Genomic DNA, 23,565 nt, shown 5'->3' on the forward strand with positions numbered 1-23,565 from the left:
GAGATTTGGTTACTATTTCCAGCATTGATCAACCACATAAAGGTTCCCACTGCAAGTTAGACGACAACATTCCGTGAAGTTTTGTCAAACCTAGATCAGTACAGAAGAATTGATGACGATGACAAACTTCACAACTAAAATATTGGGTTTGTATTTCTTGGACCGACCAGGTGAGTACTAAGGAGGATATGAGAAGTTGTGGTGTTCAAGCATCTCCTCTCCTATGAAAAAATGTTAGCAACACAAGCAGAAAGAAACAGTTAACTAAAAACCAACAAGAGGTCCTGTAGGTGGCCACTCGATCTGCTAGAAATAACAGCCAAATCACCCCTACTTAGATAATATCACTTTGGACATACTACTTAAAGATAAAAAAGAAATGGTTAGAACTGGACTGTCTTTTATCAAAGGTCTGCTCAAACGAGTTTGACCTAGGGCTAAACAATTACTTTGACTGAATGCTGAAACACAATTTCATAATCAATATTAGATTCCTTTTATACTGGAAGGCCACAAACCACATCTTCCACCAATTGCCTCAACAGTACAACTTATGATTGTGATGATAATGATAGTGATGATGCTGTTGAAGGGGGGGGGAGGTCAATTAATTAACCAGAAAAATTGAGAAAAAAGGTATCAAAAGTAACAAAGGTAAAAAAAAAAAATTGTTGATAATAGCATCATGATGAGGATGAGGATGATGATGATGATGATGATGATGATGATGATGATGATAACGGTTGTGGGGATAATGATGATGATGATGATGATGTTTTCCATTCACACACTCTCTAACAAATTATATTTCGCTAAGTAATGTGTGAGTGTGTATGTGTGCTCATTTTTTCAATACCAGAAAGTAAAACAATGAAAAATAAAAAACAGCAACTAAATTCCATCATGAAACACCAGTGTACATATATATATATATATATATATACATACACACACACACACACATACACACACGTGTGCATGCACATACACACACACATATATAAACATGAGTGAATGTGTATGTATATATATATATATCTTAAAATGCCTTCTACTCTCTGACATGCAATCTTGGAATATCTAGAAAGGATATTGCAGTCCACTGCGGGACATAGCCCTCTTCACATCTGAAGAATTTGGGGCAGTAGCAGTAACTTGGTGCCAACCGCACAAGTAATTCTTGCTGGCTGAATGTACTGGAGCAACATGAAGTAAAGTTCCTTAAGAGACATAAAAAGTTTTTTGTCTTGTATGTGTGTGTGCAATATATATATATATATACATACATACATACATACATGTTTGTATATACATTTATTTATAAGTATATATACATATTTATACAGGCACACTTACACACACACATTCACATACATATATACACACACACACACACATAATAGCTGTCCCCTGCATTCTCTCAGCTACTCAATTAACTCAAACAGGAGAAATAAACGTTTAAGATGTGTTGGGAATTTTGGTAGCATCTCCTTCAGTTTCAACTCTATCTTGTAGATGTTATAGACAGTGGTGATGTCTTTGATGAAGACATCCAAGTAGGCGTCAGACACACACTGCGTCTGCTGGCATTCTCCCGTCGACCCGTCAGCGTCAACGGCCGAATGTGAACAGTCATTTTGGTGACATTTACATGGGTCGGTTGACGCCTCGCTGTCACACAGTGAGAGCGACATCGATGGTTCGTGCCGGCTTTGCTTGGCCTTTGCCCTCCAGGTAATGTATGGCAGCTGGGCAGTATTGAGGTAACAACGGATGAGATGGAATACAAAACAAGAATACTTCTCGATCTGGGAGTATGTGAGCTTCGCGACAGTCTCTGAATTATTTGGGCAGGGAGTTTTCACATCTGAAAGAAAGATGGAAGAACTTAAAAGGCAAATTCGAGACAAATTTCACACCATCCAATCAATATTTATTATTTATGCCTTAATTGAAAGGAGGGAAGTTTAACTGGTAACAAATTGAAATTTACTCCACTTTAACTATTGATTTAAATGTGTCGATATCTTATCCTTTATCTTTTATTGGGTCATCCCATAAATAATGCAGCTTTTTCAATTGCATGAATTAAGTCGAAGGGGGACAGGATACACCACCTGCATCAACTTGCTATAAAAGCAGGTAATAATTTTACCTTGCCCTTATTTTTAGTACATTTTGGGGAGTGCAGTTCAATTTTAACAGTTATTTTTTCAAAGGTATAATGGAAGTGACAAAGGAGCATATTTGGCATATTTTGCTTTACAAGTTCAATAAAAGCAACAATGCAATGGAAAGTGCGAGGAATATTTATGCAGTATATGGGGATTGGACAATAAGGATAAGCCACTGTCAACGGTGGTTCCAGAAATTCCAAGCCGGAAACTACAGCCTAGAAGACAAGCCTCATCCTGGAAGATCTGTAGAGCTCGACGAGGACGTCCTACAAACCCTAGTGGAACAAAATCCCATCATAACTGTTGAGGAACTAGCAAGAGAAGCTTGGATTTGGTCATTAAAACGTTCATCGACATTAGCAGTAGAAGGAAAACAACCATCTTTGGTTTCAAGACGAAAGGTGTTCTTCCATCAGGTTAACAAAGCAGCGTCCTAGTAAGGCCAGCATCCTATGACTTGAAACCAGTAAATGAATATATAAAAAAAAAAGAACTATTCAATTCTCACTTACCAATTATATCCGAATGATTTGATTGGTTAATGGAATTGTTGGCGTCAGGAAGAAATGTATTCAGAACAGCAACCATTTCTTCTGTAGTGGCCAAGTCAAGTGGTGTAGCACCATCAATGGTCTTTAACTGGAGCAGTTTTGGTCCTTCCAATAACAAAATTAATGAACAGATAAAGAAATAATCACATAAAACAACATCGGATGATAACGAAAAGACATCAACATATTCAAATTCTACATTAACTTCAAAAGAGATGTAAAGAATCATACAGTAAAGAAAACAAGATTTTATTATGTCATTAGTTTATGCCTGTTTTCCATGATGGCATGGGTAGAATGGTTCGACAGGATTTAACGGATAAGAGAACCTTATTTTGATCCTGTGTACCCTTTCAGACATGGTTTCTAGAGCTGGATGCCCTTCCTAACACCAGTCACTTTACAGAATGGACTGGATGCATTCTATTGTGGCATCAACATTATTGAAGTTGCTTTGTCATCCGCAAGACTAAATCCCTCCAAACTCTTGAATATTTAAAAAATCTATGAACCCTCTTTTGTGAATCAATATCTATAAAACACAAGATGTTTGTGTGTGTGTGTACGTGATGTGGGTTATGCACGTCCACAAATTAGCACGCATGTCGCTCCAATTTTAGGAGGACATTGTTCATGACTATCTGTGTTTTTGTCAACTTTTTCTGACAGAGGCACCCGCGTATAGCTGTAAAAATCGATAAACTTTTACCAATTTTGAAGTTTGTTGACATGGCGAAGTCAAATCTGTGCGTACGCGCGTGAAGGAGAGAGAGAGAGCAAGAGAGAGAGATAGAAAGAAAGAGAGAGAGAGAGAGAAAGAAAAAAGAGAGAAAGAAAGAAATAGTGTGTTTGTGACAAGGGGAGAAACAGAGTGTTTGCCAAGCGTCTAAAAAAAAAATTAAAAAGTGGAAGAGGGAGACAAAGCGTATTACGAAAGAAAATGTAGCTAAGGAAGACAGTAAAATGCATTTTTTTTCTTAAACATGAGATATAGTTTCAAATATAAGATGTTTTTGAAAGACACTATATTTTATAATGAGATTATATATACTTTCTCACACAACAATTCAAATATATTTATTTTAAATCATTTATTTATTTTAAATCGTTCATCTTTCTCCCCCCCCTCCCACTCTCACACATATACTACTTTGGGAGCGAAAGAGTTTTGTTTATATTTCACAACTATGAAACAAAAACGTATGTAACAATTTGTCAGTCACCCCCCCCCCCAACCCGTTTTTCGGACCACAAAAAGGGTTTGGTAATTTTTCAGATTAACACCCGCACGATTTCCACTAGGGTGTTACGGTTAGGATTAGGATTAGGGTTAGGGTTACGGTTAGGGTTTAGGGTTAGAGTTAACATAGAAGGGACAGGCTCCTTATTTTTTGGTTAAGGTTGTTGGTAAGCTTTCCTAAGTTACTCCAATCCAGATCCCCAATGCAAACCTTCAGATCAACCTTCTCCTATGCAGATCTCTAATGCAACATTTAAAAAAAGAGTCAATAAGTGAAAATAACCAATAAACTGATTCCTTATGGGATTTCCCAATCAAATTGCCAGCAAACCATTTTCAGCCAAACCAATTTCAACGGATTTCGCTCAAATCTGATGTCGATGTTACTTATTTTGGTTTGAAATAAAGGACTTAATCATTTAATAATCCTAGCTTAATCCCGAGCAGCGGCGGGTTATACTGCTAGTCTTTAATAAAATATTTCTGCTATTTACCTTTGTACTTGAGCAAGAGCTGGGCGCAAGCAATGCTTTCATTCAAAACTGCATCATGCAGTGGGGTGATGAGATCTTCAGCTGTTGCACAGACATCAACCCTGGTACTTTGGGGTTGACTGTAACCTTAAAACAAACAAAAACAAAACAAATATTGACTTCTATCATCATCATCATCATCATCATCATCATCATCATTTAGCATCCATTTTCCATGCTGGCATGGGTTGGATGGTTTAAGTGAAACTGGTAAGCTGGAAGGCTGCACCAGGTTCAAGTCTGTTTTGGATTGGTTTCTACGGCTGGATGCCCTTCCTAACACCAACCACTGCGTAGAGTGTACTGGGTACCTTTAACATGTCACATGCATGTGTGCCTTTCATGTGTCATTGGCACTGGGCACAACTAAAATTTCACTTACCTTGACGTGTCTTCTCACGCGTGAACAAATCACCAAACGCCTCAGTCATTTGTCATTGCCTCCGTGAGACTCAACATCCAAAGATCATATTTCACATCCTAGTGGGTCTACCTCTTCGACAGGGTCCCTCCAGAGAGATTGGCACTTGCTTACAAATACTGGTTTCAAATTTTGGTACAAGGCCAGCAATTTTGGGAGAGGGGGGTTAAGTTGATTACATTGACCCCCCCCCCCCCCCCAGTGTTCAACTGGTACTTCCATCTACCAAATCCACTCACAATGCTTTGGTTGGCCTGAGGCTATAGTAGAAGTCACTTGTCCAAGGTGCCATGAAGTGGGACTAAACCCAGAACCATGTTGTTGTGAAGCAAGCTTCTTACCACACAGTCACGCCTGTACATATTACAACATAAAGCATAAAACACATGTGCACACATTTTTATCAATGTCTGCATGAATGCAACGGATACAATGTCAGCCTAACATATATAAAATGCATGTAAATAAGAACTCAGATTTTGATGCACACCTGTCATTTTTATGAATGAAAGCAGGTACATAAATGCTGCATGTATCTTACTTTCAATTGTCTTTGATTCGTAAAACTGCAGGCTCAGATAATTAAGCAGGTTTGTGTACACGTACACACACACATATAGCTGTTGTTGCTAAGGCGGAGGTAGTAGTAGTAGTAGTAATAATAATAATAATAATCCTTTCTACTATAGGCACGGTGCATGAAATTTGGTGAGAGAGGATTAGTCGATTACTTTGACCCCAGTGTTTCATTTGTACTTAATTTATTGACCATGAAGGGACGAAAGCAAATTCAACCTTGGTGAAATTTGAACTCAATGTAGCAACAGGTGAAATATCGCTAAGCATGTTGCCCAGCATGCTAACGGTTCTGCCAGCTTACCGTCCTCATAATGACTAATAATAATAATAATAATAATAATAATAATAATAATAATAATAATAATAACAACAACGAAGCAGGAGAGGAAAGAGTTTAAAAGAAGAAAACTTACAAGCACTAAAGTATGAGTTGATGGTCCGCACACGGTTGAAGTTGAGAAGCTCGGTGACACAATCAGGGTGGTTGTGGTTACAGGCCTCATGGAGGGGTGTCCATCCATTGTTGTCTGTAGCATTCACATCAATGCCTGCAAAATAGTAGTAGTAGCAATAGTATGTGATTCCGAAAAACATTTTAATCTGTAAACATTATCAAAATTACTTTTAAATGTACATAATAGCGAAACACCTTTTACTGTTATCTTAAGATCACGCTACCATCTTACCATCGAATTACTTTTAAAACAAACTTTTAATTTTCTTATGTTTTGACAGACATTCTCTGGAACAAAACTCTGTGCAAAACCAAAAATATGTTACCCTAGTCATAACACCAACTTGAACTTCTAACTTGTTGTTTCATGAGGACTCTGGGTGAGACTTGGAGTCAACTTGTACAATCACAAAGCAAAAGCCAAACATTTAATAATTATAATAATAATTTCGTATGTGTATTTGGTGTGCAAGATTCTTGATGTGGATACGTGTGTTGAAAGAAATACAATTAAACCTTTGGGAGTTTAATTGTACTCACATGCTCATACCGGACAATTTCAAAACAACACTAAATCATACATTCAAAATAAATGGAAGTGGAGAGACAAGTTACTGAAGAGATTGCAAGAGTGCAATGAAATGATTTAACAGAAAAAAAAATAAATAAATACTGTTTATAAATTAACTAGCAGTATAACCCGGCGCTGCTCGGGATTAAGCTAGGATTATTAAATGATTAAGTCCTTTATTTCAAACCAAAATAAGTAACATCAACATCAGATTTGAGCGAAATCCGTTGAAATTGGTTTGGCTGAAAATGGTTTGCTGGCAATTTGATTGGGAAATCCCATAAGGAATCAGTTTATTGGTTATTTTCACTTATTGACTCTTTTTTTAAATGTTGCATTAGAGATCTGCATAGGAGAAGGTTGATCTGAAGGTTTGCATTGGGGATCTGGATTGGAGTAACTTAGGAAAGCTTACCAACAACCTTAACCAAAAAATAGGGAGCCTGTCCCTTTTATGTTAACTCTAATCCTAACCGTAAACCCTAACCCTAATCCTAACCGTAACACCCTAGTGGAAATCGTGTGGGTGTTAATCTGAAAAATTACCAAACCCTTTTTGTGGTCCGAAAAACGGGTTGGGGGGGGGGGGGGGTGACTGACAAATTGTTACATACGTTTTTGTTTCATAGTTGTGAAATATAAACAAAACTCTTTCGCTCCCAAAGTAGTATATGTGCGTATGTGTGAAAGTGAGAGGGGGGGGGGGAGAAAGATGAACGATTTAAAATAAATATATTTGAATTGTTGTGTGAGAAAGTATATATAATCTTATTATAGAATATAGTGTCTTTCAAAAACATCTTATATTTGAAACTATATCTCATGTTTAAGAAAAAAAATGCATTTTACTCTGTCTTCCTTAGCTACATTTTCTTTCGTGATACGCTTTGTCTCCCTCTTCCACTTTTTAATTTTTTTTTTTTTAGACGCTTGCCAAACACTCTGTTTCTCCCCTTGTCACAAACACTATTTCTTTCTTTCTCTCTTTTTTCTTTCTCTCTCTCTTTCTTTCTTTCTTCCTCTCTTTCTTTCTTTCTCTCTCTCTCTTGCTCTCTCTCTCTCTCCTTCACGCACGTACGCACAGATTTGACTTCGCCATGTCAACAAACTTCAAAATTGGTAAAAGTTTATCGATTTTTACAGCTATACGCGGGTGCCTCTGTCAGAAAAAGTTGACAAAAACACAGCTAGGGTCATGAACAATGTCCTCCTAAAATTGGAGCGACATGCATGCTAATTTGTGGACGTGCATAACCCACATCATGTACACACACACACAAACATCTTGAGTTTTATAGATATTGATAAAGGACTGAACCAGTGCGTGTGTTTATTACCGGCATATTTCCTCTCCCATGGTTTAATTGTAATAATAATAATAATACCATGAGAGCCATATATTTTTGTTGTCTGATTCAAAGCGAGTACACAGTGCACATGAATTTACATCAATCGATGTTATGGGATTAATACTAAAACAATCAATATAGACAATTAACTAATTATAACGGTGTCTTACCTGGTAGTGTCAGCAAGTCACGCACCTGATCAACATCATTCTTCATACAGGCTATGTGCAGTTTTGTTTCACCTTCACCAAAGAAAGAGAAAATATTTGATAAAAGATTTCATTAAACCAAGTAGTAGTAGTTATTAATATTATTATTATTATTATTATTATGTAAAGCAGTAACCTGGCAGAATTGTTAGTACGCCAGGCAAAATACTTATTGGTATTTCGCCCATCGCTATATTCTGCATTCAAATTCTGCTGAGGTCCACTTTGCCTTTCAATCTTTTGGGGTCAATAAATTAAGTACCAGTGAAACACTGGGGTTCAATGTAATTGACTAATCCCCTCCCCACAAATTTCAAGCCTTGTGCCTTTCTCCGTCAAATGTAAGTAATGTAAATAAAGCACTGCTGCTGTTTGCTATAACAATCACACATAACTACAGGAACTAGTGGGGGGGGGGGGTGAGTATTTAACCCTTTAGCATTCAGATTAATTTATCAAATGTAATGGTTATTCATCCACTTTAAAATTAATCGTAGTATTTCAATAGCTTCAAGATTTTGAAGATGTGATTATTTTAGCATGACACGTAGGGTAGGTGTGAGAGGCTGGATTTGGCCAGTTTCAACCTGAGGCAGGTAGAATATTTGGGCCCCGACACGGCTAGTTAAATGCTTAAAGATTTAAAAACAACAAGCACATCAAAATGTGACTAAATGTCACAATCAAAAAGAAGGACAAAGACATATTTGAAACGGAATTCATAAAAACACAAAATTTACCTTTATAGTTTCTCTTGTTAACATTGCGTGCCAGCCGCTTTGTTAGAAACATCTTGTTGACAGGAGAGAGCCGAGAAGGCGACTGTGAATTCGATTCATTCTCAGACGTCAACTGGCAATTTGTTGACTCTTCTGCTAGTACATTATGTGATCTACAAACCAAAAATACAATATATAGCAAAATACATATATATATTACATACATACATTTATTCTACATTCTATAACATATTTTAACCCATTACCTCCCATAATTCTATTAACTGGAATTTTTTTAATGAAACTTTGATTTCTAGCATAAAACAGCCTTAGAAACACGCTGGAATGATCGAAATAACATTTTCAAATAGAAATAAGCGAGATATTGGGTGAAAAACCTCATTTGAATATCAGAGAAATATACCTAGTAGATATAGCAAAAAGGTTAGATATGTGTAAATATTGACAGATAATTACGAAATTTGTAATTTTTAAGTGATCTCATGTGAGATCACTGGTAGGTAATGGGTTAAGGTGGTGAGCTGGCAGAAACATTAGCACGCCGGGCGAAATGCTTAGCGGTATTTCGTCTGTCTTTACATTCTGAGTTCAAATTCCACCGAGGTCAACTTTGCCTTTCATCCTTTTGGGGGGGTCGATAAATTAGTACTAATTGTGTACTGGGGTGGATCTAATTGACTGCCCTCCGCAAAAATTTTGGGCCTTTTGCCCAGAGTAGAAAAAGATTCTGTAACATATTTTATTCTAGGAGATGACAAGTTCAAAAAGAATCTATGCCTGGCCACTTAAGTACTCAAAGCCCAATGTGAAAGTAGATGAAAATTATTTAATCCATAATCATTGGTCTGACAAAATATATATTATTTCCATGTCTCATTGGGAACTAAAGTGAAACAGAAAGCCATATTTTGTTGGACTAACAATTATGGATTAAATATATATATATATGCATGTGTGTGTTTTTATATATATATTTCTAGCGTTGAATGGCTATCAACTGTGTGTGTGTGTGTGTGTGTGTGTGTGTGTGTGTGTTTGTGTGTGTGTGTGTGTGTGTGCAAATATATATATATATATATATATATATATACATATTAATAGTAATGGTAAGACAACAAAAGAATGAATGAGACCTTGATACTATGTAAATAGAGGAATTTATCTATGATATAATATGTGACAATTATCCAGTTGCCATAATAAGACTCCGAGTTTCGGATGTTAGAGTGGAAAACTGCTCCGGCATCTTGTCAGTTATTGAGGCAATCAAAAAAATTCTATGAAAATGACCGTTAAACAAAAGGAAATTACTCTGTAGTTGACCATTAGTAAGACGAAAGAGGTATTAGAATGACCATTAAATAAGGGGAAAAAAACCGATGGGGAGAAAGTAAAAAAAGTAAAGAGGTAAAATTGCTCATAGAAATTGTGTATGCGCTCTTACATACATACATACATACATACACATGCATGTATCTATATGCATATGCTCACTCACACTCGCATGAAACACATACGCCAATATATGCACATATATATGCAACCATGCATGTACACATATACATATCCACACACAGGCGCGCACACCTACCCACACATGTGCACAATTATATTCAAATACATGTCTAAAAATATGCACATGCTATATATGCATATACTCACACTTGCATGAAACATGCATGTACACCCACATATATGCAACCATACACATACACACAAACATACCTGCACACACACACACAATGTACGCATTCATATCTGCATACGTGCGCACACACATGTGCACAATTATATTCAAATACACATCTAAAATACGTACATGCTATATATGCATATGCTCACTCACACTTGCGTGAAACACTCGGATGTACACCCACATATATGCAACCACACACGTACATACACATGTACATGTATACATACCTGCACACACACGTATATATACCCCTATGCGCACAAAAAAAGTTCATATACACATCTATATACGCACATGCACAAGAAAAATGCAGGGTGAAAGGTAAAATACAGGAAAAAAATGTGTAAAAATATATAAAGCAATAAAAATATATCTATAAATATGTAAAAATATATATATAAAAAGTATAGAGAGATGAACTTCTTGTCTGTGGACAATATAAAAAGCAGGTTTTATCTGTGATCTTGGGACCAAAAACGTAACAAATATTTAGCTATATGTGGACATGATCCAAAAGGTTCAGTTCTTGAATTTAGACATGTAGCGGGGGTCTAAGCTGCTTTTCCAGATGAGCCATCTTTCCAGATCACAAAGACCGCACTTTCCACTGCCGTTGGTGTGAGGCTTACACTTGGCTAAGATCTTCCAATGGATGTTGTAACTGTCACCTTTATCTTTTAAGGACCATATATGACTGGATAATTTGGTCATTTTCCTTTTATCCCAGTGCCTGAAGCTCAAGGTGTGATTGTTGAACCTGGCCTTAAAATTCCCCTCTATAAGGTCCACATATTTCTTTGTCGAAACTGTGTCCTTAGTGGTTGTAGAGTCTACGGTGGCTTCATAAATGATGGTCTCGGACATGCAAGCTCCATTTAGTGGGCACAAATTTTTATCCCTGCATGAACAGCTGGTTTCATTTTGTGGTTTTTGTGTGTTGTGTGCGATTATATTTTTAAAATTAGTAGTTGAGCTGAAACTGACTTTTAAGTTATGTCTATTAAAGAGCTTTCTGTAACTACGATTGACTGGAAAATGTCTATCTATCAGGGCTAAGAAATACTTACCTATATTAAAGGTCACTTCGGGGGTGTAGAGGGATGTGAACCAGATAGTTTTCCTATTCCTATGTTTCCTTTTCTTTATTATTGGACTGGTGACAGGTGTTTAGGTTATTTCCTTGCTAAATCCACTATCTTTTAGAGCATTATTATATACTGGGGCAACAATATTAAAAATGTCCCTATCGGAAGAGAGACTAGAAATTCTTTTGCTTATGCTTTTAACTAAATTTTTAAACACTATTTGGGGATGGCAGGAACCCACATTGATGTAACTAAGTCAATTGTTGGGCTTCCTGTAAGGTTTATAAATATTCTTATTGAGATCTAAGGATACATCCAGGAAATTGACAACCGTCAGGTTGGTGTCTGTAGTGTCTTATGCTAAGACCGAAAGTTTTCATCATTTGGATAATGTCCTTCCTAAACTGATCTTGTGCTGGTCCATTGGTATTTGTGGTTAAAGCTAGGGCATCATCTTTGTAAATGGCAAAATATACGTCAAGAAAAATCTTCCAACATATGGAGTAGGAATAGTCATATGCGATCTCATTGGACTATTCCTACTTGATACGTTGGGGAAAATTTTTCCTAACGAATATTTAACCATTTACAAAGATGATGCCCTAGCTTTAACCACAAATACCAATGGACCAGCACAAGATCAGTTTAGGAAGGACATTATCCAAATGATGAAAACTTTCGGTCTTAGCATAAGACACTACAGACACCAACCTGACGGTTGTCAATTTCCTGGATGTATCCTTAGATCTCAATAAGAATATTTATAAACCTTACAGGAAGCCCAACAATTGACTTAGTTACATCAATGTGGGTTCCTGCCATCCGCCAATAGTGTTTAAAAATTTAGTTAAAAACATAAGCAAAAGAATTTCTAGCCTCTCTTCGGATAGGAACATATTTAATATCGTTGCCCCAGTATATAATAATGCTCTAAAAGATAGTGGATTTAGCAAGGAAATAACCTAAACACCTGTCACCAGTCCAATAATAAAGAAAAGGAAACATAGGAATAGGAAAACTATCTGGTTCACATCCCTCTACACCCCCGAAGTGACCTTTAATATAGGTAAGTATTTCTTAGCACTGATAGATAGACATTTTCCAGTTAATCATAGTTACAGAAAGCTCTTTAATAGACATAACTTAAAAGTCAGTTTCAGCTCAACTACTAATTTTAAAAATATAATCGCACACAACACACAAAAACCACAAAATGAAACCAGCTGTTCATGCAGGGATAAAAGTTTGTGCCCACTAAATGGAGCTTGCATGTCCGAGACCATCATTTATGAAGCCACCGTAGACTCTACAACCACTAAGGACACAGTTTCGACAAAGAAATATGTGGGCCTTACAGAGGGGAATTTTAAGGCCAGGTTCAACAGTGACACATTGAGCTTCAGGCACTGGGATAAATGGAAAATGGCCAAATTATCCAGTCATATATGGTCCTTAAAAGATAAAGGTGACAGTTACAACATCCATTGGAAGATCTTAGCCAAGTGTAAGCCTCACACCAACGGCAGTGGAAAGTGCGGTCTTTGTGATCTGGAAAGAGGGTTCATTTGGAAAAGCAGCTTAGACCCCACTACATGTCTAAATTCAAGAACTGAACCTTTTGGATCATGTCCACATATGGCTAAATATTTGTTACGTTTTTGGTCCCAAAATCACAGATAGAACCTGCTTTTTATATTGTGTCCACAGACAAGAAGTTCGTCTCTCTATACTTTTTATATATATTTTTTACATATTTATAGATATATTTTTATTGCTTTATATATTTTTACACATTTTTTTTTCTGTATTTTACCTTTCACCCTGCATTTTTCTTGGGCATGTGTATATATAAACGTGTATATGAACTTTTTTTGTGCGCATAGGGTATATACATGTGTGTGTGGGTATGTATATATGTACATGCAGATGTACGTGTATGGTTGCATATATGTGAGTGTACATGCATGTTTCATGCAAGTGTGAGTATATGCATATATAGCATGTGCATATTTTTAGACATGTATTTGAATATAATTGTGCACATGTGTGGGTAGGTGTGCGCACCTGTGTGTGGACATGTATATTTGTACATGCATGATTGCATATCATCATCATCATCGTTTAACGTCCGCTTTCCATGCTAGCAGGGGTTGGACGATTTGACTGAGGACTGGTGAAACCGGATGGCAACACCAGGCTCCAGTCTAATTTGGCAGAGTTTCTACAGCTGGATGCCCTTCCTAACGCCAACCACTCAGAGAGTGTAGTGGGTGCTTTTACGTGTCACCCGCACAAAAACGGCCACGCTCGAAATGGTGTCTTTTATGTGCCACCCGCACAAGCCAGTCCAGGGGCACTGGCAACGATCTCGCTCGAAAATCCTACGGGAGCCATTCAGGCGGTACTGGCAACGGCCACGCTCAAAATGGTGCATCTCATGTGCCACCCGCACAAGAACCAGTCCAGGGGCACTGGCAACGATCTTACTTGGCTTGCCGGGTCTTCTCACGCACAGCACATTTCCAAAGGTCTCGGTCCGTAGTCATCGCCTCGGTGAGGCCCAATGTACGAAGGTCCTGCCTCACCACCTCAGCCCAGGTCTTCCTGGGCCTACCTCTTCCACGGGTTCCCTCAACTGTTAGGGTGTGGCACTTTTTCACGCAGCTATCCTCATCCATTCTCACCACATATCCATACCAGCACAATCGTCTCTCTTGCACACCACAACTGATGCTTCTAATGTTCAGCTTTTCTCTCAAGATACTTACACTCTGACGGGTATTCACATTGACATTACACATCCAACGGAGCATACTGGCTTCATTCCTTGCAAGCTTACGTATGTCCTCAGCAGTTACAGCCCATGTTTCACTGCCATGTAGCATGGCTGTTCGTACGCATGCGTCATACAGTCTGCCTTTTACTCTGAGTGAGAGTCCCTTTGTCGCCAGCAGGGGTAAGAGCTCTCTAAACTTTGCCCAGGCTATTCTTATTCTAGCAGCTACACTTTCAGCGCACCCACCCCCACTACTAACTTGGTCGCCCAGATAGCAGAAGCTATCGACTACCTCTAGTTTTTCACTCTGGAATGAGATAGAAGTTGTTTCCTGTGCATATATTGGCATATGTGTTTCACGCAAGTGTGAGTGAGAATATGCATAGAGATACATGTGCATGCGTGCATGTGTATGTACATGCGTGCATATGCGATTTCTATGAGCAATTTTACTTCTTTACTTTCTTCCCTTTGGTTTTCCCCTTATTTAATGGTCATTCTAATACCTCTTTTGTCTTACTAATGGTCAATTACATAGTAATTTCCCTTCGTTTAATGGTCAGTTACATAGAAATTTTTTGATTGCCTCAATAACTGACGAGATGCCGGAGCAGTTTTCCACTCCAACATCTGAAACTCTGAGTCTTATTATGGTAACCGAATAATTGTCACATATATTACAGATATATATATATGTATATATATATATATATAAAATTGCGTGGAAGGTGTTTATAAGCCATTTAAGAAACACAAAAACCATTAGATTCACATTTAAATTTAATTTGCCAAAATATTTTCGTCGCTTTGAGACCACGACCTGTTCACTGACAAAATTCTGTGCTGCATCTGAGAAAGTAACAGTTAGTTCATGATATATATGTACGTGTGTATGTATGTATGTGTGTGTGTACATGTATGCGCATATGCATATGTATATATTTGAAGAGGTTAACATCACTGGCGATCCCTACTCCAATAGCACCGCCTTTCATTTGTTTATACAGTTTCTTATACTTAAAAATATGGTTTTTAAGAGTAGTTCTAAGGCTGACACCGATAGCGTGTGCGACAGTAGTTCTGATGGCATGTACCTCTGAAGGTGGGTGGTCTGGTTTCGTCCAGCCATGCCAGCGTTCACTGTGGGTCTTCTTGTATGCTGAGGTAATGGTAGGTGGTCTACCTCATTTGTTACAGGTGGGACAAGCATATACAAGATTATTGCGTGACAGATATTCATCGGTACAAGTATATTTACATATATGTATGTACACAAGTATATTTACATATATGTATGTACACAAGCAACTGTTGCTGATCCCTTAATTATGTTTATAAATGTATAAGAACTTTTAAATAAGTTCTTCACCGATAATGGTGTTTACATACCGAAGGGCTTGATAAAAATTATTAATTATTGATTTATTAATAAATTAATAATCATTTACCCTTTTATTTGTAATACATATATGTATGTATATATATGTATTATTTTATTTTTTTATTTCAGCTCAAAGCTGTGGCCATGCTGGGACACCGCCATTAAATGTGTGTGTGTGTGTGTGTGTATATATATATATATATATATATATATATATAGGCGTAGGAGTGGCTGTGCGGTAAGTAGCTTGCTTACCAACCACATGGTCCCATGTTCAGTCCCACTGCGTGGCATCTTGGGAAAGTGTCTTCTACTATAGCCTCGGGCCGACCATAAGCCTTGTGAGTGGATTTGGTAGACGGAAACTGAAAGAAGCCCGTCGTATATATGTATATATATATATGTATGTGTGTATGTGTGTCTGTCCCCCCAACATCGCTTGACAACCGATGCTGGTGTGTTTATGTCCCCGTAAATTAGTGGTTCGGCAAAAGAGACCGATAGAATAAGTACTAGGCTTCTAAAGAATAAGTCCTGGGGTCGATTTGCTCGACCAAAGGCGGTGCTCCAGCATGGCCGCGGTCAAAAAGACTGAAACAAGTAAAAGAGTCCAAAAGTAGAAAAAACACAAAGATGATGTGAAAGACCAACATACTGGGTGTATTAAATTGATGCCCAGGAAAAATGGAAGAAATCTTTAATGTTTCAAGCCTACATGCTCCTACAGAAAGGATAGATAAGGATAGAGAAAAAATGGGTAGAAAAAAAAAAAATCAAGTCTGAATTAAACAATCAAGGCATGTACAGCCAAATGCATAAATATATATCATAGATACATATAAAAAGAAAAAAAAAGAAACTCGGGAAATGTAATTAGTATTTATGCTTTTATATAACATACACATGTTTCAGAAGACTGGCAAAGCATGTGACTGTTGCTTGTTTCTTATTTTCTAATTGAATTTATGTAGACTTTCCCACCAAAGGTCTACTGACCGTCAGCATTATGCCTCAGCAGTCAGAGTGTTGACTTGTTTGACAGTCAAATTTTGATCATTAGGTTTTTATATTTCTTTATGTCAACAGCAATATGCTAATTTTTTAATGTGTGTATTTATGCGTTCATTTTGACATTGTACTGTGATATGAGAGATGTTTCCATAATTAGTCTTCTATTTTCGTGTGGAATTTTATAAACTACATAAGTATTTTCCTCTAGAATTTTCCTATCTACTGTATTTTAACCTGTATAATGAACCCCCTAATTTTGGGGGTGTAAAATTTGGGAAAAAAGGTTTTGTAAGGGATTATAATACTATCCATGTATAAGAAACTCCCATATTTTTTTAACCTAATTTTTGACAAAAAAGTGTTCCTTATGCACGTTAAAATGCCGTAATTCTGTTTTGTGATGTGTGGTATAAAGTGCAATAGCTCCATGTTGCAAATGCATAGTGAGTCTATGTGAGATTGTTGTACAGGTCTGTCCAGTATCATCTGTATCTACGCTTTATACAATGTACATGTGTTTCAGAAGACTGGTAAAACAATGATAACATGCACTTAAATGCCCGATTACACAACAAATGCAGCTGGTCAACCTTCTCAACATTATTAGCAAAAAATACAACAACAAGAGATGTTGGCCACCAATATGTAAATAAGAACAGCTAAGTTATTACAGGAGGAAAGAAAGGTTAATGAGAAGGTAAGAGAAATGAGAGAGGAGGAGTGTGATGGGGTAAAGAAAGGAAAGCTCTATCACTGCCACCTGCCACAAGAACAAAGGAAGGGTCCACAGGAAATGGTGGTGCAGGCAGAGAAGGAAGATCAGAGAAATAATGGTAATTACAGGTATCTCACACTGAAGGAATTTGTCTTCAGAATGGTTTGAGAGATTCCAAGTAAAATTAGTTGAGGACAAATGTAACTTTGATAAGATGTAGTTAGAGTTTTGTACGAGGACATGGAACCAGAGGTAATATATAAGCTAGTAAAGGGGGAGCTTCTGCATAGTTGTTTCACCTACTTAAAAACAGCAGTCAAATTTCCCTCTAATGACACTTCATTCTCCTTAAAGAAAAAAGAACCTCCATGTTAAATAATGTACTGCTAGATAAATTATGTCTCAATAAAAAAATCATGATCTTTGACTATACTTTGGCTGGATAAGAGTTGACTTGGGGGCCAAGCAACATAAAAAAAGGGGGTTGTTTGTGTAACCCCAGGTCAGCTTTGATTGAGAAGGCTTATGATTAAAGACATTCCAGTTAATGAACATCCTGTCTTTTCCTATGTGCTAATCACATTATCCAACATATTATATTTTTTAAACGGTAGAAACGGGCAGGTCTGTGATTGAGAAGTTTGTTAATCACGTGGTTACAGGTTCAATCCTAACCACCGCATGGCACCTTGAAGGGGTATCTTTTAATGCAGCCCATTGTGTGTGTGTATCTGAATGGTTACATTCTATGCTTGCATGTAAATAGTCATGAACTTGGTTGACCATGCTCTGATAACAAATTATCACTAGCTCTGTATTTTGGAAGACATGCAAGATATAAAAAAAAAAAAAAACCAATACTACCTTACTTGATAAAAATACCTCAATAATATGTACTCATCAAACCCATGCCGGCATGGAAAAACAAATGTAAAATGAACAATCGAAGTGTGTGATTTGATGGAATTTGACTGTTATTTCTAGCAGGTTGAGTGGCTTTGTAGAAACTCCCTTACTGGCTTGAACGAACCAGGTGAACATCAACTGTGATACTCACGTTTTTCTTTTTGAAGGCCTACATTTGATCTGACATAAGACACTCAGGTATTTATTTACCTAAATAAAAGATGAAGAAAAATATTAAAATGTAAGTAAATGCATACACACACACACACAAAAAAACATATCTAGGCGCAGGAGTGGCTGTGTGGTAAGTAGCTTGCTTACCAACCACATAGTTCCGGGATCAGTCCCACTGCGTGACACCTTGGGCAAGTGTCTTCTACTATAGCCTCGAGCCGACCAAAGCCTTGTGAGTGGATTTGGCAGACGGAAACTGAAAGAAACCCCAATAATTCTACGTTGGACTTTGGAAGGATAAAAGACAATGCAGACTATATCAACATCATTTATGGAAGTTTAATGGCAGAGTCATTTGTACGCCAAGCAAAATGCTTAGCCACGTTTTGTCTGTCTTTATGTTCCGAGATCAAAATCTCAGTTTCCGTCTACCAAATCCACTCACAAGGCTTTGGTCGGCCTGAGGCTATAGTAGAAGACACTTGCCCAAGGTGCCACGCAGTGGGACTGAACTTGGAACCATGTGGTTGGTAAGTAAGCTACTTATCACACAGCCACTCCTGTGCCTATGGAAAAATAAAAAGCAAAGGTTGAAAAGGATGAAAAGCAAAGGTTGACTTTGCTTTTCATCCTTAAGGGGTTGACAAAATAAGTACTTGAACACTCGGATCGATGTAATCAACTTACCTGTTCCCTTGAAATTGGTGACTTTATGCTAAAAATTTGAAGTCAATATTAGGAGGGCCCTGAAGGCAATGAGCTGGCAGAATCATTAGCACGCCAGGTAAAAAAAGCTTAGCAGCATTTCATCCATCTTTACAATGCGGACTTCAAATTCAGCCCAATTTCACTTTGCCCTTCATCCTTTTGGGGCCGATAAAATAGATACCAGCTGAATACTGAGGTCAATGTAACTGACTTACCCCAATCCCTGAACTTGCTGGCCTCATGCCAAAATTTGAAATCACTATTAAAAGGGGCATGAAGGTGGTGGGGTGGCAAAATCGTGAGCAGCATTTCATCTGTCATTCTAAGTTCAAATTCAACCGAAGTTGACTTTGCCCTTCATCTTTTCAGGGTCAATAAAATAAGTACTATTTGAGCACTGGAGGTCAATATAATCGACTCACCTCCACCCCTAAATTTGCTGGCCTTGTGTTGAAATTGGAAACCATTTATGGTATTTATTTTTCCATAGGCGTAGGAGTGGCTGTGTGTTTGTCAAAAAACAGAAAAATTGAGAATTATAGAAATGCTATTTGCAGAGTTGTATAACAAAACAGAAAATTGGAAATTTTTTGTTATTATTTATTCACCATTACACTTGTTTCATTTCTTAACAGGAAATACAAAGATTTACATTTTAGATGGACAGGTAAGGAATTTCCTATGGAGAAATTCATCAGGCAGAGAAAAAAATTTAATAATTTTTTTATAATGAAATTCTTCTCTGTGTCTGAATAATTTATATTCAGAAATCTCTCAAATGTCTATCTAACATGTAAAATTTTGTGATTCCTATTAGCAAATGAAACACATGTAATGGAGAATAAATAATACCAAAAATTTCCCAATTTCCTGTGTTGTTGTTCTTGGTGCTGCTGTTGTGTATGAGTGTGAGTGTGTGTGCATGCAACAGAATTATCAATGACCAAATTTCACTAAAAGTACAGTGAACGATCTGATGCTATAGCTCTATATCATGGGATTGAAACGAAAAATATTTGACTGTAAAGCAAACTTCTTCAACCACACAAGACAAACCTGCACCCATTACACGATTACGTTCCCCTTCTCTAACTGAATCAACATGAAAAGCGTGTACTTACGAGGTTGGTGAGGTTTATGATATCACTGCCATCTGTGTTTGGTATGTCATTGATATCATGGAAGGATTTCGTGAGGATATAAGATATGGAGAGTGCTAGCCAAGGTAGCCTGATAGCATTTAATACCTGGTCAAACTTGCTGAGATCATCCTGACAACCATCTGCAAAAATTACAATTCACAAACTGAATTTCAACTGCATCATGGTAAAGAATGACAGCTGCTTAAAATACACACACACTTTATACATCCTGGTAAATCGATTTATGGTCAATTTTATATAGATACATACATTATGGCGAAAATAAAAGGGTAAAGACCACCTTAGGTCATGAATGACCATGGGATTTCACCTAGAATGGTCCCCTCAGAGGCACAAATCTGAGCAAGGTTGTTTGTGAGAGACAGCTGAGTGAACTGGAGCAATGTGGAATAAAGTGCCTTGCTCAAGAATACAACACAGTCCAGTCCAGGAATTGAACTGACAACTTCACATACATACATACATATATTTGTGTGTGTGTGTGTGTGTGTGTGTGTGTGTGTGTGTGTGTGTGTGTGTGTGTGTGTGTGTGTGTGTGTGTGCGTGCGCGCGTGTAAAAAGAACAAAAATGGGACAAGAACGCAAAACATCCAGCTAGGTGATACAAAAAAAAGGACAACAAAACATCCAGACAGACGATACAAAGAAAACAAGGACAGGTCATTCGAAGTTCCAGATTATCATTGCAATTTTGGCTGGTTTTATATATATATATATATATATAAGACAATTGGAGATTTCTGCGGGACAACCTGTTGAAAGCCACCGACCAGATTTGTGGGTGGTGTAAGGTCCCCTCCCAACCCAGAGTAACGTGGTGGTGGAACAAGGAGGTAGACAGGGCTATTAGACAAAAGAAACCAGCTTGGAAGGACTGGAAGAACGGTGGTAGCAGGGAATTGTACCAATGTGCCAGAAGGGAGGCTAGGCGACAGGTTTATTTAGCCAGAGGGGAAGCAGATAAGGAAAGATTTGCCAATGTTCTGCGCCGTGAGGACCAAAGACTCGAGGTATTTCGGGTTGCAAGACAGTGTAGGAGAGAGAATAGTGATGTTGTAGGAGAGAAATGTGTTCGCATGGATGATGGTACGCTTGCATTAAATGAGGATGCAAAGAAAGAGGTCTGGAGATGCCACTACGATAGATTGCTTAATAAAGAGAATGAATGGGAGAAAGAGAGCCTGCCTTATGTCGACCCAATAGAGGGACCAGCTATCCGAGTTGATAGTACCAGGGTAGATAAAGCAATTAAGAGTATGAAGACCGGGAAAGCCCCCGGCCCATCAGGAATCACTGCAGAGATGCTCAAAATATCTGGCAGTGTTGGCTATAGCCTAGTCACCCGTATTACGAACCAGGTGATACACGAAGGAGTCATACCCTATGACTGGTGTAGCAGCATCATAGTCAACTGCTACAAAGGTAAAGGGGACGCTTTAGATACAAATAATTACAGAGGCATCAAGCTGTTAGATCAGGTTATGAAAGTTACAGAGAGGGTCATAGCCCAACTAATTAGGGAGCGAATCAATTTAGATGAGATGCAGTTTGGGTTCGTGCCAGGTAAAAGCACTACTGATGCCTTATTTCTAGTGAGACAGTTGCAAGAGAAATACCTAGCCAAGGATAAACCTCTGTACCTGGCTTTCGTTGACATGGAGAAAGCTTTTGACAGGGTCCCCCGATCCCTTATCTGGTGGTCAATGAGGAAACTTGGGATAGAAGAATGGCTAGTGAGAGCTGTGCGAGCCATGTACAGAGATGCGGCCAGTAAGGTGAGGGTTGGAAATGAGTACAGCAATGAATTCCGGGTAGAGGTAGGGGTCCACCAAGGTTCCGTCCTCAGCCCCCTATTATTTACCATAGTCCTCCAGGCAATCACAGAGGAGTTCAAGACAGGTTGCCCCTGGGAGCTCCTCTATGCTGATGACCTTGCCCTAATTGCGGAGTCACTATCAGAACTAGAGGAGAAGTTTCAGGTGTGGAAGCAAGGTCTAGAATTGAAGGGCCTTAGAGTCAACCTAGCTAAAACCAAAATCCTAATAAGTAGGAAGGTAGATAAAACACAAACCCCTTCAGGTAGATGGCCCTGCTCAGTATGTAGAAAAGGAGTAGGTAGTAACTCTATAAGATGTACCCGGTGCAAGCTATGGACACATAAGAGGTGCAGCAACATCAAAGGCAGGTTAACTAGCAAGTTAGTTTTTGTTTGTGGCAGATGTTCAGGTGCAATAAAGACTGCAAACAAACAGGAAACAACTTCTATCTCATTCCAGGGTGAAAAACTAGAGGTAGTCGATAGCTTCCGCTATCTGGGCGACCAAGTTAGTAGTGGGGGTGGGTGCGCTGAAAGTGTAGCTGCTAGAATAAGAATAGCCTGGGCAAAGTTTAGAGAGCTCTTACCCCTGCTGGTGACAAAGGGACTCTCACTCAGAGTAAAAGGCAGACTGTATGACGCATGCGTACGAACAACCATGCTACATGGCAGTGAAACATGGGCTGTAACTGCTGAGGACATACGTAAGCTCGCAAGGAATGAAGCCAGTATGCTCCGTTGGATGTGTAATGTCAATGTGAATACCCGTCAGAGTGTAAGTATCTTGAGAGAAAAGCTGAACATTAGAAGCATCAGTTGTGGCGTGCAAGAGAGACGATTGCGCTGGTATGGACATGTGGTGAGAATGGAGGAGGATAGCTGCGTGAAAAAGTGCCACACCCTAACAGTTGAGGGAACCCGTGGAAGAGGTAGGCCCAGGAAGACCTGGGCTGAGGTGGTGAGGCAAGACCTTCGTACATTGGGCCTCACCGAGGCGATGACTACGGACCGAGACCTTTGGAAATGGGCTGTGCGTGAGAAGACCCGGCAAGCCAAGTAAGATCGTTGCCAGTGCCCCTGGACTGGTTCTTGTGCGGGTGGCACATGAGATGCACCATTTTGAGGGTGGCCGTTGCCAGTACCGCCTGACTGGCTCCTGTAGGATTTTCGAGCGAGATCGTTGCCAGTGCCCCTGGACTGGCTTGTGCGGGTGGCACATAAAAGACACCATTTCGAGCGTGGCCGTTTTCGTGCGGGTGACACGTAAAAGCACCCACTACACTCTCTGAGTGGTTGGCGTTAGGAAGGGC

The 23,565-nt window shown here is 38.5% G+C and overlaps 1 protein-coding gene across 2 annotated transcripts in view; it reads right to left on the bottom strand.

Annotated features, from left to right (window-relative positions):
• LOC106878844 (uncharacterized) overlaps positions 1–23,565 on the bottom strand; it is a 76,574-nt gene continuing 53,009 nt past the window's right edge. For both annotated transcript variants that reach the window (XM_014928185.3, XM_014928186.3), the window contains exons 13-20: positions 20,398–20,558; positions 18,546–18,604; positions 8,825–8,976; positions 8,046–8,117; positions 5,915–6,049; positions 4,463–4,588; positions 2,690–2,833; positions 1–1,867 (exon numbers count right to left, since the gene is read on the bottom strand). In XM_014928185.3, coding sequence (XP_014783671.1) covers positions 1,425–1,867; positions 2,690–2,833; positions 4,463–4,588; positions 5,915–6,049; positions 8,046–8,117; positions 8,825–8,976; positions 18,546–18,604; positions 20,398–20,558 — 1,292 coding nt within the window. In that variant the 3' untranslated portion in view covers positions 1–1,424. The remainder of the gene's footprint in view (positions 1,868–2,689; positions 2,834–4,462; positions 4,589–5,914; positions 6,050–8,045; positions 8,118–8,824; positions 8,977–18,545; positions 18,605–20,397; positions 20,559–23,565) is intronic.

This window comes from Octopus bimaculoides, chromosome 24, assembly GCF_046866305.1.
Source record: "Octopus bimaculoides isolate indiv1 chromosome 24, ASM4686630v1, whole genome shotgun sequence".
Lineage (NCBI taxonomy): Eukaryota > Metazoa > Mollusca > Cephalopoda > Octopoda > Octopodidae > Octopus > Octopus bimaculoides.